We start from the raw sequence: 14,356 nt of genomic DNA, 5'->3' as shown, positions 1-14,356 counted from the left end.
CATTACAGCTGACTACTGCACCCCTACAACAGAGTGCGAGGTGTCAGGTTCCGGACTCGCTGATCCACATCTGAGCAGAGGCATGCAGCCCCATCTCTGCATTGGACCATCTGGCGCGGCCTCCAGGAGTAGGGCCGCTGCAATTTCAGCTGACTCTGTAGAATCTGGCAGCTGTGGCAGGCTGGGAGCCCTGGAGCGTCACTGAGAACTTGTCTGCCATAAAGGTGGGGGTAAAACATTTGCCAGCGCATCTCATACAAACCCAGGATCTGACATCCTCCTGGCCTTCCTGCTCCACGGCAGAGAGGAGTTCACCAGGAGAGAAGCCACTTGTCACTCCCAAATAAAAGCTCTAGAGCATTCTCCACAACAGACAAGCACCCAATCCAGCTCACTAGAGCAGCTGGCTCTGGACTGGGATTTGGAGGTGGGTAGGTGGGGTAAGACCAGTGGAGGGGCAGTAAAGAAGCAGCAGAAGGGCAGTGGAGAGGCAGTGGAGGGCAGTGGAGGGGCAGTGGAGAGACAGTGGGGGGCAGTGAAGGGGCAGTGGAAGAGCAGTGGAGGGGCAGTAGAGAGATAGTGGGGGGCAGTGGAGGGGCAGTGGAGGGCAGTGGAGAGGCAGTGGAGAGCAGTGGAGAGAGTGGAGGGGCAGTGGAGAGAGTGGAGGGGCAGTGAAGGGCAGTGTAGGGGCAGTGAAGGGCAGTGGAGAGGCAGTGGAGGCAGTGGAGGGGCAGTGGAGGGGCAGTGGAGGCAGTGGAGGCAGTGGAGGGGTAGTGGAGAGGCAGTGGAGGCAGTGGAGGCAGTGGAGGGGTAGTAGAGGCAGTGGAGGGGCAGTGCAGGGGCAGTGCAGGGGCAGTGCAGGGGCAGTGGAGGGGCAGTGCAGGGGCAGTGGAGGCAGTGGAGGCAGTGGAGGAGTAGTGGAGGGGTAGTGGAGGCAGTGGAGGCAGTGGAGGGGTAGTGGAGGCAGTGGAGGCAGTGGAGGGGTAGTGGAGGCAGTGGAGGCAGTGGAGGCAGTGGAAGGGTAGTGGAGGCAGTGGAGGGGCAGTGGAGGGACAGTGGAGGGGCAGTAAAGAGGCAGTGGAGGGGCAGCGGAGGGCAGTGGAGGCAGTGGAAAGGCAGTGGAGGGCAGCGGAGACAGTGGAGGGGCAGCAGAGGCAGTGGAGGAGTAGCGGACAGAAACGGGACATTAGAGGGACAGCAGAGGGGTGTTGGAGGGGCACTGGAAGGGCAGCGGAGGAGCAGTGGAGGAGCAACGGTCTTCAGAAGTAAGTTTTCCATCAAGGACTCTAGATTAGATAAGGCTGTGCACTCTCAAGTCTTCAGTCAGTGCCCGCTCCCCACAGCCTGTCTCAGCCCCTCCTCCTTCAGCAATCTCTGAGTCCTCGGGCCCCAACACTGCCAGTGTCACCCATGAAACTGGTGTTTGGGGACAACTCTGCTGTCCTTACGCAAGGGTGTACCCCGACCTGTCTCACCTTCCCAAATGAATCTTCCAACCCCTTGGAAAGAGTGTGAAAGGCTAGGCTTCCCTGCCCCCAAGCCGCTCCTAGCAGAGCTAAAGCCTTTCACATCAACTCAAGAGAATGGATGGCTTGGTGCATGAACGATCAGGAAGTCAGTGGCTCTAAAGCTGGTCTTCTTATACCAGGAATAACGGTGCTAAAAATGGCATTCCATCAGATATCTAAGCTCAGTGCTCAGGATGGCTCCCCAGGCATAGATAACAGTCGGATGTTCAGTCACATGTATGTTACACGGACTTGTTACCAAGCAGCATACAGTGACATGTGTAAAGTAAGATGTGTTCATCAGGGTGCCCTTGTGAGACCCCTGACTCCCTCAACCCCATTTAATCAACATTCTCACTCTCAGAGAGGAAACTGGTTTCCAGGCAGGAGGACCATCGGGTCCCTCACTGGGACACATCCACCCCTCTGCAGGACAACACGCAGAGACAGGCTTCCAGGTCCCAGCAAGGGAGAGTCTGGGGAGAGTTGGTCTCAGCAGCTCCCAAGTAACCTGTGCTCAGGATGGGCAGTGGATGAGACCAGCCTCAGAAAGCCTCCCACCCCTGATTAGCTCTCAGAAGGAGAACAAGACCCTGGGGGACAAAAGGAGCTGAAGAGACGCTGAGAGCTATGAACCAAGGCCGCAGCACACGTAAGGGAAATGAAAGAAGGCCAGGCAAACGCTCCCCAGGAGAGGGGAGCCAAATGAGCCTCCCTCCACCTGGGTCTGAGCAGGGCTTCGTTCAGCAAAAGCAGACACTGCGGGACCAGGGAGCTGTTGGCCATCCCTCACCCTCATCTGTGACGGTAAACAGTACAGCATCTTCCAACCCCACAGCCTTTGCATGCTCCCACAGAGGCTCCAGAAGCTGTGGTCTGCAGTTGAAGAGGTTGAGGAGCTTCGTACACTTTTGTTCTTTGATGCTCTTATCCCAGTGAAGCCACTGGAAACTTCTGAAGTTCATGAGCCATTTGCTTCAGGCATTGTTCAATTAAGAACAGAGCCTCTTCCCCGGTAGCAAATACCCAGCAACTTAATTAAAAGGGGCTCGCTGTTTAAATTGCCACAGTGGTTCTCAATAGAAGGAGTTGGCCTCTCACGGGTGTAACTGCTTCTAATTTCCTACCATTCCAAAGCCAGTATTTAGAGAATATTTCACTGTCAACGGACATTATCCCATGATCAGCTGCTCAGTTCCCTTGCTCAGGCCCGTTGGCCACTGAGGTGCAGGGAAAGCACCACTGCCCCACCCCCATCTCCAGTGCTTACAGAAGCCACAGCAGCTAAAGGCAGCAAAGGCCCCACAGGAGGATGCACAGAATGCCTTAGAGGTGATCCTCGGAGACACATGAGTGGATGCAATGTAAAAATGATGAGGCAAGGACTCCAGTGACATCTAAGTCATCATATCCTCAAGGGGCTGCAGTCACAAGAAGGGATGAATCGGTGGAGAGAGACCTTCAATGACAAGGGGACTTCCAGGCCTGGCTGCCCTCCTGGGTGGCTCACCGTCTGAGAGATCTGAATTTCACAGCTGTGGAAAGTGTCTAATAGCTCTGGGTACTCTGGACCAATCATGGGACACACGGCACCATGCAAGTCCAGGAGTCAGCCATAAGCACTAGCCGTAGCCAAACGCCCATCTTCCAAGCATTTCTGAAGAGGGCGTATCTACCAGCCAGAATCTGTTGGCTTGAGCTCCTCGTGGACTCCCTTGAGTGTGAGGTGAAAGTTCATGCAAGGACTTTGTTTCTCTCGAGAGACTCTGATTTCTGATTCGGAGCAGACCAGTGATTGGGCTGTGAGAGATAGACTAAGCCACCCTGCAAGGAGCCCTCCTCCTTCAACCTCAGGCCAACTGCCGAGCCACATGATCTACCTCTCGGCTGCCAGCACACATGTACGGCTGCAGCTTGTCACCTCTGTGCCTATGCACCAGGTGATTTTCCATCTCAAGCAGTTCCACTAGAGTATCTACACCTCTCCAGAGAGCATCAAGGTCAGAGGCAAGGTCTCGGGACTTCATTAACGGGGTCCTCAATGCCAGCAGCAGCCAATCAGCACAAGGATTTGAGATGACATCATTGCTGTCATCGACATCACCACTGCTCTCACCATCACCAGCAGCACCGTTACCACCGCCATCATCACCATTCATAACATTTGTACAAGCACAATCGTTACCATTCCACCACTATCTCCACCAACTCTGTAACTATCATCGTCTTTACCATCGCAATAATTGTTACCACCATCTTCATCACCATCCATCATCCCGACCATCATTCCCATCAATGCCATCAACAGTTCCATCACTGGCCTCAACTTTATCATCACCACTATGACCATCACCATTACTACCACCATTATCATCCTGTTATCACCATTACCAACATCATCACCCTCACCAACATCATCATCCTCGCCAACATCATCACCCTCACCAACATCACCACCCTCATCAACATCATCACCCTCACCTGCATCATCACCCTCATCTGCAACATCACCCTCACCAACATCATCACCCTCGCCAACATCATCACCCTCGCCAGCATCATCACCCTCGCCAGCATCATCACCCTCGCCAACATCATCACCCTCGCCAACATCACCACCCTCGCCAACATCACCACCCTCGCCAACATCATCACCCTCGCCAACATCATCACCCTCACCTGCATCATCACCCTCACCTGCATCATCACTCTCATCTGCATCATCACCCTCACCTGCATCATCACTCTCATCTGCAACATCACCCTCACCAACATCATCACCCTCGCCAACATCATCACCCTCACCACAACCACTACTATCACCACTATCACCAGCATCATCACCATCACCAACATCACTACCCTCACCTGCACCATCACCCTCACCTGCACCATCACTCTCACCTGCATCATCACCCTCACCAACATCACCACCCTCACCACAACCACTACTGTCACCACTATCACCACCACCATCAGCAGCACTTTGCCCATTATCATCCCATCATTACCATCACCAACATCACCACCTTCTTCAACATCATCACCATCAATATTACCACTACACCATTAACTTGATCACTCTGTTCATGAGAATGACCATCCCCAGCATGGCCAGAGTTGCCAGTGTCAACATCTTCACCACCTCCCCATCACTATTCATATCAACACTATCATCTCGCCAGCCTGACATCCTCATCCTCATCGTCACCTTCGCCACCACCACTGACACCACCACTGTCACCATTATTGTCATCTCTGTCTTCAACATTATCGCCACCATCATCCATATTCACATCACCAAACACACACTGGACAGTTAGGAGGTGCCAGACCCTACACTCATGAAGGGAACTGTGCACTTTAACTGTATAATAGAGAAAGGCATCAGACAGCTGTTGAATTCCCATGGAGGAATGAAGGGGATAAACCGTTACCCTAGCAAGTTCACTACTCTAAAACCCAGAAACACCTACCAGTCTTCCCACTTGTCATCTGATTCCTGAGAGAGGAGCTCTCTGGAAATCCCAGAAGCTATTCTTTGCAACCCTAGGCCCTGAGTAATTCCAGAGTCCCCACATTGCCAATAGGAAAGCCTGGACCTCAGGAAAATGTAATGTATCATACCAAAATTATTGTACGCAGAAGCAACAAAACCAAAATCCTAAGATTCCTCTGTGTAGAACAGAACTGACTTGATGGAAGCCCAGTTCTAGGTTTCAGGGTGCTGCCAGCAGGAGCTCTCTAACCCCTGCTGAGCTTTCCTGCCTCTGACATGGTCAAGCACATCCTCTAGCTATTCCAGCTGGGTATAAAAACCGCAGGTAAGTGTGATCTCTCTGCAGAAGCTAGACCCTGAACATGAAACAGCACAGCAGGTGTGCAGGACGAGCTTCCAGCTTCGAGAGCTCAGGAGAAGAAGACACTGTGAGAGCAGATCTTGATCAGGGAGACAACAGAAAACAGAGGGCAGAATTGCAGGACTACACAAACCTCAATTAGGAGATTCTCTACACCACCCCTATTCCCTCAGATTCCATATGATACTGTAAACAAGCATCTGGAGACTACATGGCATCCCTCAGTCATCCAAGATATGCCATCTTCAAGACCAATGGGCAGTTCTCCCCAGGGCCTAACATGAACTGCTTCTGCGGAGAACTGGACTCTAGGGAATCTGGCTACAGGCGTCCTCCCAAACCCTCTCTTCTCTTCTTGAGCCACCACTGTCCATCCCCCAAGCAGGCCAGCTCAGAGGCCTCCCTCTCCTGCAGGCTGGCATCATTGCCAGAATTTACATTTCTCTGCATTCGAAGCAAACACACATATTTTCCCTCTTCTAAATCTGTTTTGCTAAACAAATTAATCTAGCAGCAGATTATATTATGAAGAACCATAAATCTTTTCGGAGATAAGCATCTGTCGGGTTGGATTAGCAACAGCCGATGTACCGTGAGTTAATTTGCTAAGCCTCACAGTGCTGTCCCAGGCGTTTAACGTTCGTAATAGCAGATGTAATTTGGGACAAATGGGAACTTGTTTCCTCGTCCGTGTCTATACAGTGAGTGACGTATTCAGGGGAGGTGACAGCCAGCGAGAGGAGCGCCAAATTCCATTACGATTATGGCTGATGAGTCGGTAGAAGTTAAGACAGATGCTATGGGAATTGCTTGCAGGCGTCTGGCCCTGAGATGAACAGCCACTGGCCCCTCCTTCATGCCCCTGTCTCTGCTCCAACAGAGCAGATTCCCCAGGGAGGCTGTGGGCCAGACGCCTAGGCAACCCTAGGTCTCCTTCCCAGGAGCTGCCAGGCTTAGAGTTGTCCCTGACCTTGACGTGGTTTAAGACTAGTTTTGTTTTCAGGGTGAACTTCCCAGAGGACCAGTGGGTTTTGCTGTTCAGCACAGAAGGAAGGAGGTTGGCAGTTGAAGGAGAAAGGCCACTTACCCCATGAAAACCTGCCCAACTGCTAGACCATGTCTGCCTACCCAAAGTCGAAGGAGGCACAGCCAGGAAAAACCAGGTGCAGAGATGCTGTACCAACTGCCCAAGAGTGAACCTCAGAAGCTGCCCCTCCTCCTTCCCATCAGTCTGAGGCTTGAATCTCACCTCCAGCCACTCTTGCTGCTGTCGGGAGGGAGCTTCTCCCTAAGTGGGAGGATCAACAAGGGCTGCTGTTTGTGGGGGCAATGTCCACATGCCCAAACTTTCATATTACCGTGGGCCATGCTGGGGATTGTGGGAGAGGACTAGCTGCCAGCTCTTTCTCCCATGGCTGCTGGCGTGTGGACAAACCCTGGTCTGGGGCATGACCAGGGCTACCTATGTTGCAGATACTAGAGGATGAGGCAGGGGAAGATGAGCAGAGCTGCACAGAAGATGTCTCCAGCCAAGGAGCTGCAACTGTCCACACGGCCCAAGAAAAGGGCTGCAGGGCTGCAGGGCCAGGGAGCCAAAGCCTTGCATCTCTTCCCCGGCACCAGAGGCCCTCCCCCAACTCCTCCCTGAGGGAAGAGATGCACCTTTCTGCAGAGCTTCAATCAGCAGCACAGGGAGTTCTTCCCCTCATCTGCCCTTCATCTTTCCTGATAGTCAAGGTCATTCCTAACCTTGGGACAAGTTCCATCTAGCAGTGAACCAGCCCCAAGCAGCCAATACCCTGAAGGTTTTGAAGATCACACGGTCCCTTAACATTGGCACGAGATGTGCCCGGGAGACCATAGTCTGAATATAACCATGTAGGTAGGCACTGAAGTTACTGTGTTCCACATGGCAGCCAATCTCTCCTCAGAGTCCACACTCAGCTCTTCTCTCTGCCATAGTTTATACTCCTGGGGACATCTGAGCAACCTCCTGTCCCAAACCACCCTACATCCTGCCTCTCTCCAAGCCAGAGCAGAAAAACAAAGAGTTCACCTACCTGAGGTCTCCCCCAAGATCCTTGGGGGCTGGATATCTTTCCCATTGTTGCTGGGACTGGTGGAAGGCTCTGTTGTGCTAACCCCAACAGGGGTCCTTTTCCAGGGATCTAGGGACTCGGTGACCCCCTTAGTCTGCAGTGTCATGGCGGTGGCCGTGCTGGCCGTGGTGGTGGTGGTGGTAGCCACAGTTGTCTTCCGTGTTTGCAAGATGGAGACCGTGGTGGGGCCGAACCCACCAGGGAAAGTGTTGGATTCTAGGGCATCCTCATCCCCCGTAGGCCCCCAGGCTATGAATTCTGTCTCTGTCGTGGGCCTGCCACCACGAAAGTCGAAATCATTGAATTCTGCATTATGCGTGTGTCTCCTGCCCCTCCTGAGGAGGCTCTGTTGTTCTGCAGTGCCAGCGACCACCATGGAGGATGAGGCCGATGCAGAAGGGAGGGAAGGGCTGGATCCGGTGGCAGCTGGGGGCCTGGTGAGTCCCCCTTTGGGTCCGAGGGTGGCCACCTGGTCCCTGGGCCTGTGGGCCCTCCGAGCACGGGGAGTCTGCATCTGTATGGGCCCATGGGCACGTTCGGCCCGGGCAGCGCGGGGACTCCAGGCTGGTGTTGGTAGCCTTGTTGGGGGTCCACTTCGCAGACTCCACAGCCGCTGGGGCCTCTGTGGACGTGAGAGGAGCCGAAACTCAGGCCCTGGGCCTAATGAATCACAGGACGGGAAGTCGACTACAAGCTGAAGCATGGCTATCAGTATCCAGGCATGGCTTCCGAGAGAGCGGCCGGGCCAGCGGATGGACATGGAGCTGAGGAGAGAAAGCAGAGTGGTCAGCAGAAAGTGGGGCAGCAAGACAGCTCTGCCCAGGGCCACCTCTACCCTCACCGGATGGGGGCAACTTTTGGTTGTAAAAAGAGTTCATCTGAACCTGGAAAAGACCCCAGAAGCCTCTGGGCCAGCTCAGGAGCATACACTGTGTTCCTCTATAGTGGTCACTATGTGTTGGAGACAGCTGTTTCCAGTTCAGGCACTTCTTGGATGGTAACCTAAGAGGCCCCTTCTATGGCATGGGACCCGGCCACCAAAGCCCCCTCCTCCATTTTGCCCCTGAAGACTTGCCCACAATGGAGGTGAGACTCCAAGAACACAAAAGGTACAGGAAGTGATGAGAACGTCTGCTCCCAGTGGCCAGCTGACTCCTGAGGTGCTGGGCGACTACAGAAGGCAGAGGGGAGGGGTCTCCCCCTAGAGTGCAGGGTTTGCCCCATCCAGGGGTCTCCGTCTAGACTGCAAGGTTTGCCCCACCCAGGGGTCTTCCCCTAGAGTTCAGGGTTTGCCCCACCCTTCCCAAAACCCCACAACCCTTTAGTCCTCGGAGCTGAGCTTACGCCTGCTCGCACTCCACCTGGACACAGCCCAGCAACGCTCCTTCTGTCTGGCCTTCCCTGGGTGTCGCTCAGGGAGCTCGCTGCGGCTCAGGAAAAGCTGGAAGCTTCAGTTCTAGGTGCCTACTCTGCTGACATTTCCACCCCTCCTGTTTATCTCTGATGCAGATGCCCTTTGGAAATTCTCATCTTCAGTTGGGGCTGGACCGAGAAAGACCAGACTGAGCACAGCCAATCAGGAGCGGAGGCTGATGCTCGCCCTGCTGGGAGCAGGTGGGAAGCATGATATCCGCCTGTCTGGGTCCTGTTGGGACCATCCCCATCCCGAGTCCATGGGCAGCTCTGCTAGCTGAGCACAAGTCCCCTCTAGACCCACGGATGCTGTAACGGCACACGGGAATCCAGAACAGCACGCAGACCCACACAGCCGGGAGTGGAGGATGTAACCCACGCGCTCCATCTTCCCCCGGCGTAGGTAATTGAGGACTGATTATAGGTGCCACTCAAAGTCAGTTCTCATCATCAACTAACTTCACATCTGAAAGTTAGAAGGAATCTAAAACTTCCCCAGAGGCTGTTGCAGGGAGAGCGGGCGCAGGGCGTTAGGTACCCTGAACCACCAGCTTCTACAGCTTGCCAGGCCCCAAAACACACGTGGGGTTGTTTTTCTTTATAAGGCGTCACGTGTGTGCATTTTAAAAAGTGACTGACTGCCTGTGTCAGGGTGTGCCACTGTATATGCGTGTGAAGCCCACATGGATGTGTGTGTGCCAGCAGTGGGTGGAGCACATCCTGTGGGTGTGCGTGAGTGCCGGATGCTACTGCTCGGGCGTGAGAGTCTGAGGGAGTCAATTTGTGAGCGTGTTTGCCAGCGTGAGACTGAGCGTGTGTGGGTGTACTGTGTCTGTGAGTGTTCCCCTGGGCGTGAGAGTCAGTGTGCAAGAAGGTACCACTATGTCCATCTGTGTAAGGATTTGTGTGTGTGTGTCCATGTGTCTTGGTGAGTGTGCCTTTCTCTATATCTCTCTATGGGCCTATATGTCTCTATACCCAAGTGTGGGTCTGTGTCAGTGTGAGCGTGCAAGCATGTCCTTGTTCGCCCTTCAGCATCTGTAACTGTGTTTATTCAAGGATATGCACACTCTTTCTCAGCCTGTGCTGAACTCCACGTGCCTGAAGCTAAGACCCACTGATGGTTGGGAAGGAGTTGGCCCCTGAGAAAGAAACTTGAGTTCACTGGGACTAATTAGCAAAAAGCACTGGTCTCCAAATAATAAGGCCCGGCTTTTTTAATCAGAATGAAAGCACTTTGCCGTATGAAGGAGGAAGAGCTCATTAGGCTGATGCCTCTGGGCTGTTTCTACCTCTGTGTTGTTACTCTGCACGAGCAGCCAAGCTCCAGCAGGGACAGGGTTGTCATCACTGCGAGCAGAAATCTAGGTCAGTGTGAGACTCCCCTGCATACTTGGAAGGGCCTCTCCTTGGAGCTGCGGGTGACCCTGTAGGGACAGAATGGTGAGAACCCTGGGTCTTTCCCTGCCCGTATATCTGGATAGGTGTCTGCTTCCCTGTGAGTGAGACGCCCTGTGTAGCTGTGAGGCCTCACTAGGCCCTGGCAGGTCTTCTAGGCTTTATCGAGCCTTGACAGCTTGTCTCACAGCACCGTCAGCCAAACCCTACGGGGATCTACAAGTCTCTAACAAGCCTTACCAGGCCCCTCAGGGCCCCGCTAGCCCCCACTGGGTCCCACCAATTCCCTCCAGATTTCACAAGGACTCCAGGCACCTCCAGGACTCATTAGACCATACCCAAATTCTACTGGAACATTCTATTACTCTCCAGGTCTCAACAAATCCCACCTAGACTGATCATATCCCTCTAGGCTCCATTTGGCCCTGCTAGACTCTGCCGGACCCCAGCAAGCCCCACTGGGTCCCAAAAGGCCTCACCAGGTCCCTCTAAGCCTCTCCTGGCCCAATTAGCACCCCTGTCCTCATCCCAGCTGCCCTAGAGAACCATCCGGACCCCCAGCAGTTCAAGCCCTATGCTAGATCCCTCTAGTACCCCTAGGCCTGTGCTGGGCTCCCCAGGCTCCATCACACCCCACCAGAACTCAGTAGTTCCCTCCAAATTCTGCCAGAAGCCATCAGGCCCCATCAAGTCCCCCTAGATGTCTCCTAGCCCCACGGGGCAGGCCGACTGGAAAACAGGAAAGCAGAGCTGCCTGCCATCAGTACTCCGAGAAATATAGCCCCAGGAAATTAAAACCACAGCACCTAAGCCTAGGCCTGCCTCCCCGGCATAACTTCACACACAGGATATTTCTGTGATTTTTCACCAATCATGGGCTGTAATTGGTAACCATAGAAACCTTCTCATTTCCAAGACACCCAGCTGTTATGCAGAAAACCCAACCCTGGCAATGGGGCTGGGGAGGCGGATGCCCTGCTCCTCCTCAGCCCGGCAGAACGCTTTTAAAGGGATGCGTTTGCTCAGAGGGGAAATAGAGGGCAGTGCGTGGGAAGCAGCTGTCAGCTGGGACAAGGGCCTGCCCCACTGGACAGTAGAGTGCTGGGCCCTGCATGAGACCTGACCTCGTGGCAGCAGGTCTGGTCTGCACCCCTGGACTGGTCTTCAAGGACCCCTGCAAATCTACAAGGGCCTCTTCTCCTCATTCCTCCTGCAGAACCCCGGGTGTTCAGTACAGAGTTAGGGGTTTTCAGACATGCTCTGATACAAAATGAAGCCGTTAGCAGAGGGCTCCACCTCAGGAAGTCACCGAGGCATTGTCAGCTGTCTGACATCCTCCCGGATGACAGGAGGAGGATTTGCAACATGCCAGCCTACCCTACCATCAAGTACCAGTGCCGATGGGCCATATGTTCACCCAGAAGGCCACGTAGAGTTTTCCCAAACTCCAGGACATCTCAACTGGCCCTTCAGACCGTGTCACCCACTTCACTCCGCAAGGTCACCAATAGCAATAAAGATGGAACACACCAAGAGCTGCTGCTGCTGGAGACTAGGACACACACACACACGATAGGCGTGTGAACTGGCTTGCCTGTTCAATGATTTGGTGACCCTTGAAAATTAGAGCTACCACTGATATGGCAAATACAGTCTTTAAGGTACATACCTGGACACTAATGTGACACCTCACAATAGCCCAATGCAAACGCCCCAAGCATCGTCCAACAGATAGGCACATGGGACACAACCAGACACAGAGTAGCATTTGACCCCCCGAAAAGCAGGAAGTATTATCCACACACAAAGTATTATCCACACTCAGGGCACGATATCTGAGTCTGCCACAGGTGGAAGATGCCAGGATCCTGCAGGGTAGCCAATGGCTACCACAGAATACAGGGGAGGGACTGTTTGGAGGTACTGCCTACTGGAGGGGTGTTTTGGGGGGTAATGGAATGTCCTGGAATTTATTGAGGTGGCAGCGACACACCCCATGAAAACACAAAACCGCTGAACCATGCACCCAAAAGCAGAGAATGTAATGGCATGTAGATTGCATCTCAATAACAATAAAAAAGGACAGGACCCAGAAGAGAGTGTGTGTCAGTGTTCTAGGGACTAATGTGGACACTCTCTGTGACCTCCTAATCCTGAGCCCTGGCTGAAAACCTGAAGGCCTGGGCCAGCCTTCTGAGTCACAGGCAAGGTGTACAGAAGCTGTGGAGACTCAGTCTGTATGGTGCAGGCTCTATGGGAGTGCCTAGGACTTAGGGTCCCTCCTCGCCTCATGACATTCACCTCTTGCTCATCTCCAAGGGCACCGTGCAAAGAAAAAGCAGAGCCCACGAACCGTGCACACCCGTTGCCTCCATCTGCCTTTATTTTCTAGTTTGCAGCTCCTTGCTTCTCTTCCTTTTAAATTTTTATTGAAATCACTTTTCCCCAAGAATGGTTTAATAAGATTCAGTGGATTGAGGTTCAATTCACTCCCTTCTATATAGTTTCTCCACGGAAGAAAATCACTGTCATTTAAGGGAGACAAAGATGTCTCTTCACCCACAGTCATACCCTCCCGGGGACCCAGATGTGGCAGCGTGTGCTCCTGGAAACAGCAGTTTCCTCTCGAAGGGGAGTGGGAAGAGTGAGGCCCCGGTGTCGGTGTCGTGTGGCCAAAGTCACCTCGTGTACTGCAAGTAGAAGGCAGAATTGCCTAGAGGCGGCGGGTCCAGGCTACTTTTGTCTCAGAGCCCACTGCAGGAGCCTGCCTGCACCTGCTGTGTTATCCCAGATCTTCACCCTGAAGTTGCTGTAGAAGTTAGCCAGAGCCCAGGCTTGTGGATCCTTTTCTGGAAGGTCCTGTTTTCCCACCACCAACACAAGGAAGGTAGTGTGGAGTCTCAGGTCCTCCCTCCCTTCAAGCCAGACCCAGTTTTCCACGATCAGCAACTTCTCAGCCAGGCCAGGAATGATCTCAAGGAGCTGGCGTTACAGAGACAATGGCAGGGAGACACGGGCACCTGGTCAGCCTGTGTGAGTCAGTCCTCTCTCATGCTTGGTCAGAATGCCCCTTCCACTGGGGCGGTGGGGACATCAGAACCAGGGTCCCACCCCAGACACTTCCTGGCTTCTCCCTACCTCTGGGAACGTGCTTAGAATGCTGCTCACCTCAGAATACTTGAGATTCACACAGAAGCTGCAAGGGAACGGTGCGTTCTGGGGACTCTCCTCCCAGCTTCCCCTGATATGACACACATCACCAGCTCCCCTTGTCACAACCTCATGGCTGCTGGCTCCACGCTGTATTCCGATCTTGCTCGTTTTGGTTTAGGAGCCGACCAAGAGCCCACCTAACTTGGTGTGCAGCCTCTGACTTCCTGAGGGTACTTATAACTTGACAGTGGTTGTGGATTTTGATGAGCTTCATCAATGGGCCAGTGGGGAGCTATAGATGTCCCTCAGTTGGTCTCTGGGATGGTGGATTTGGAAAGGGAGACTACTGGGGCCAAACACTGCTCTTATTGCAGCAGAACATCTTGGCAAGAGCAAAAATAGTCTCAGACGGTGGTCTAGGCCTTGGCATTGCAAACTGCTACCTATACAAGAATGGACAATTTACATAACTGCTCTGTGCCTCAGTTGCCCTGCCCACAGAGCAGGCTAAACTCAAGAATCTCTTTAAAAGGTACCCAGGGGTACTGAGGTAAGTACTGCTGGCTGCATTCTTTGTGGGTGCCCTGAGGCCCTGATTTCTCTACTGTTCTCCTTGAGCCAAGCGAGCCCAGGGTCCTGCTCCTTCCTGGGAGCACACAATGACTTTAGGACAAGGGGGATGTGGCTCCAGAGGCTTCACGGGTGCTTGAGGGAGACTGATGGGTAACAACACAGTGGCGTTTTGGTTGCCTGGGCAACATGCCCGCAAGCGTTCTGGAGGAGCAAAGTGGTGAAGCGGTGATGCGCTGTGGGTGGGCAGGACAGTGGGTGGTGATGTTCTCAGTCCCGGCAGTGGGGAGTCTCCTTCTGTGTCCACGGCTGATCCCTGGCTGCTGTGTCCCCCCCCCTTACAGAAGTTCCACAG

At 53.6% G+C, this 14,356-nt stretch overlaps 1 protein-coding gene across 1 annotated transcript in view; it reads right to left on the bottom strand.

The window, feature by feature from the left end:
* Ajap1 (adherens junctions associated protein 1) overlaps positions 1 to 14,356 on the bottom strand; it is a 112,302-nt gene that overhangs the window by 54,640 nt on the left and 43,306 nt on the right. The window contains exon 2 of the mRNA XM_085690163.2: positions 7,429 to 8,231. Coding sequence (XP_085546289.2) covers positions 7,429 to 8,231 — 803 coding nt within the window. The remainder of the gene's footprint in view (positions 1 to 7,428; positions 8,232 to 14,356) is intronic.

This window comes from Myodes glareolus, chromosome 6 (assembly GCF_982192425.1).
Source record: "Myodes glareolus chromosome 6, mMyoGla1.1, whole genome shotgun sequence".
Taxonomy (NCBI): Eukaryota; Metazoa; Chordata; class Mammalia; order Rodentia; family Cricetidae; genus Myodes; species Myodes glareolus.
Note: the sequence above shows the minus strand (reverse complement) of the source record. Positions and strands in the feature narration are given on the sequence as shown.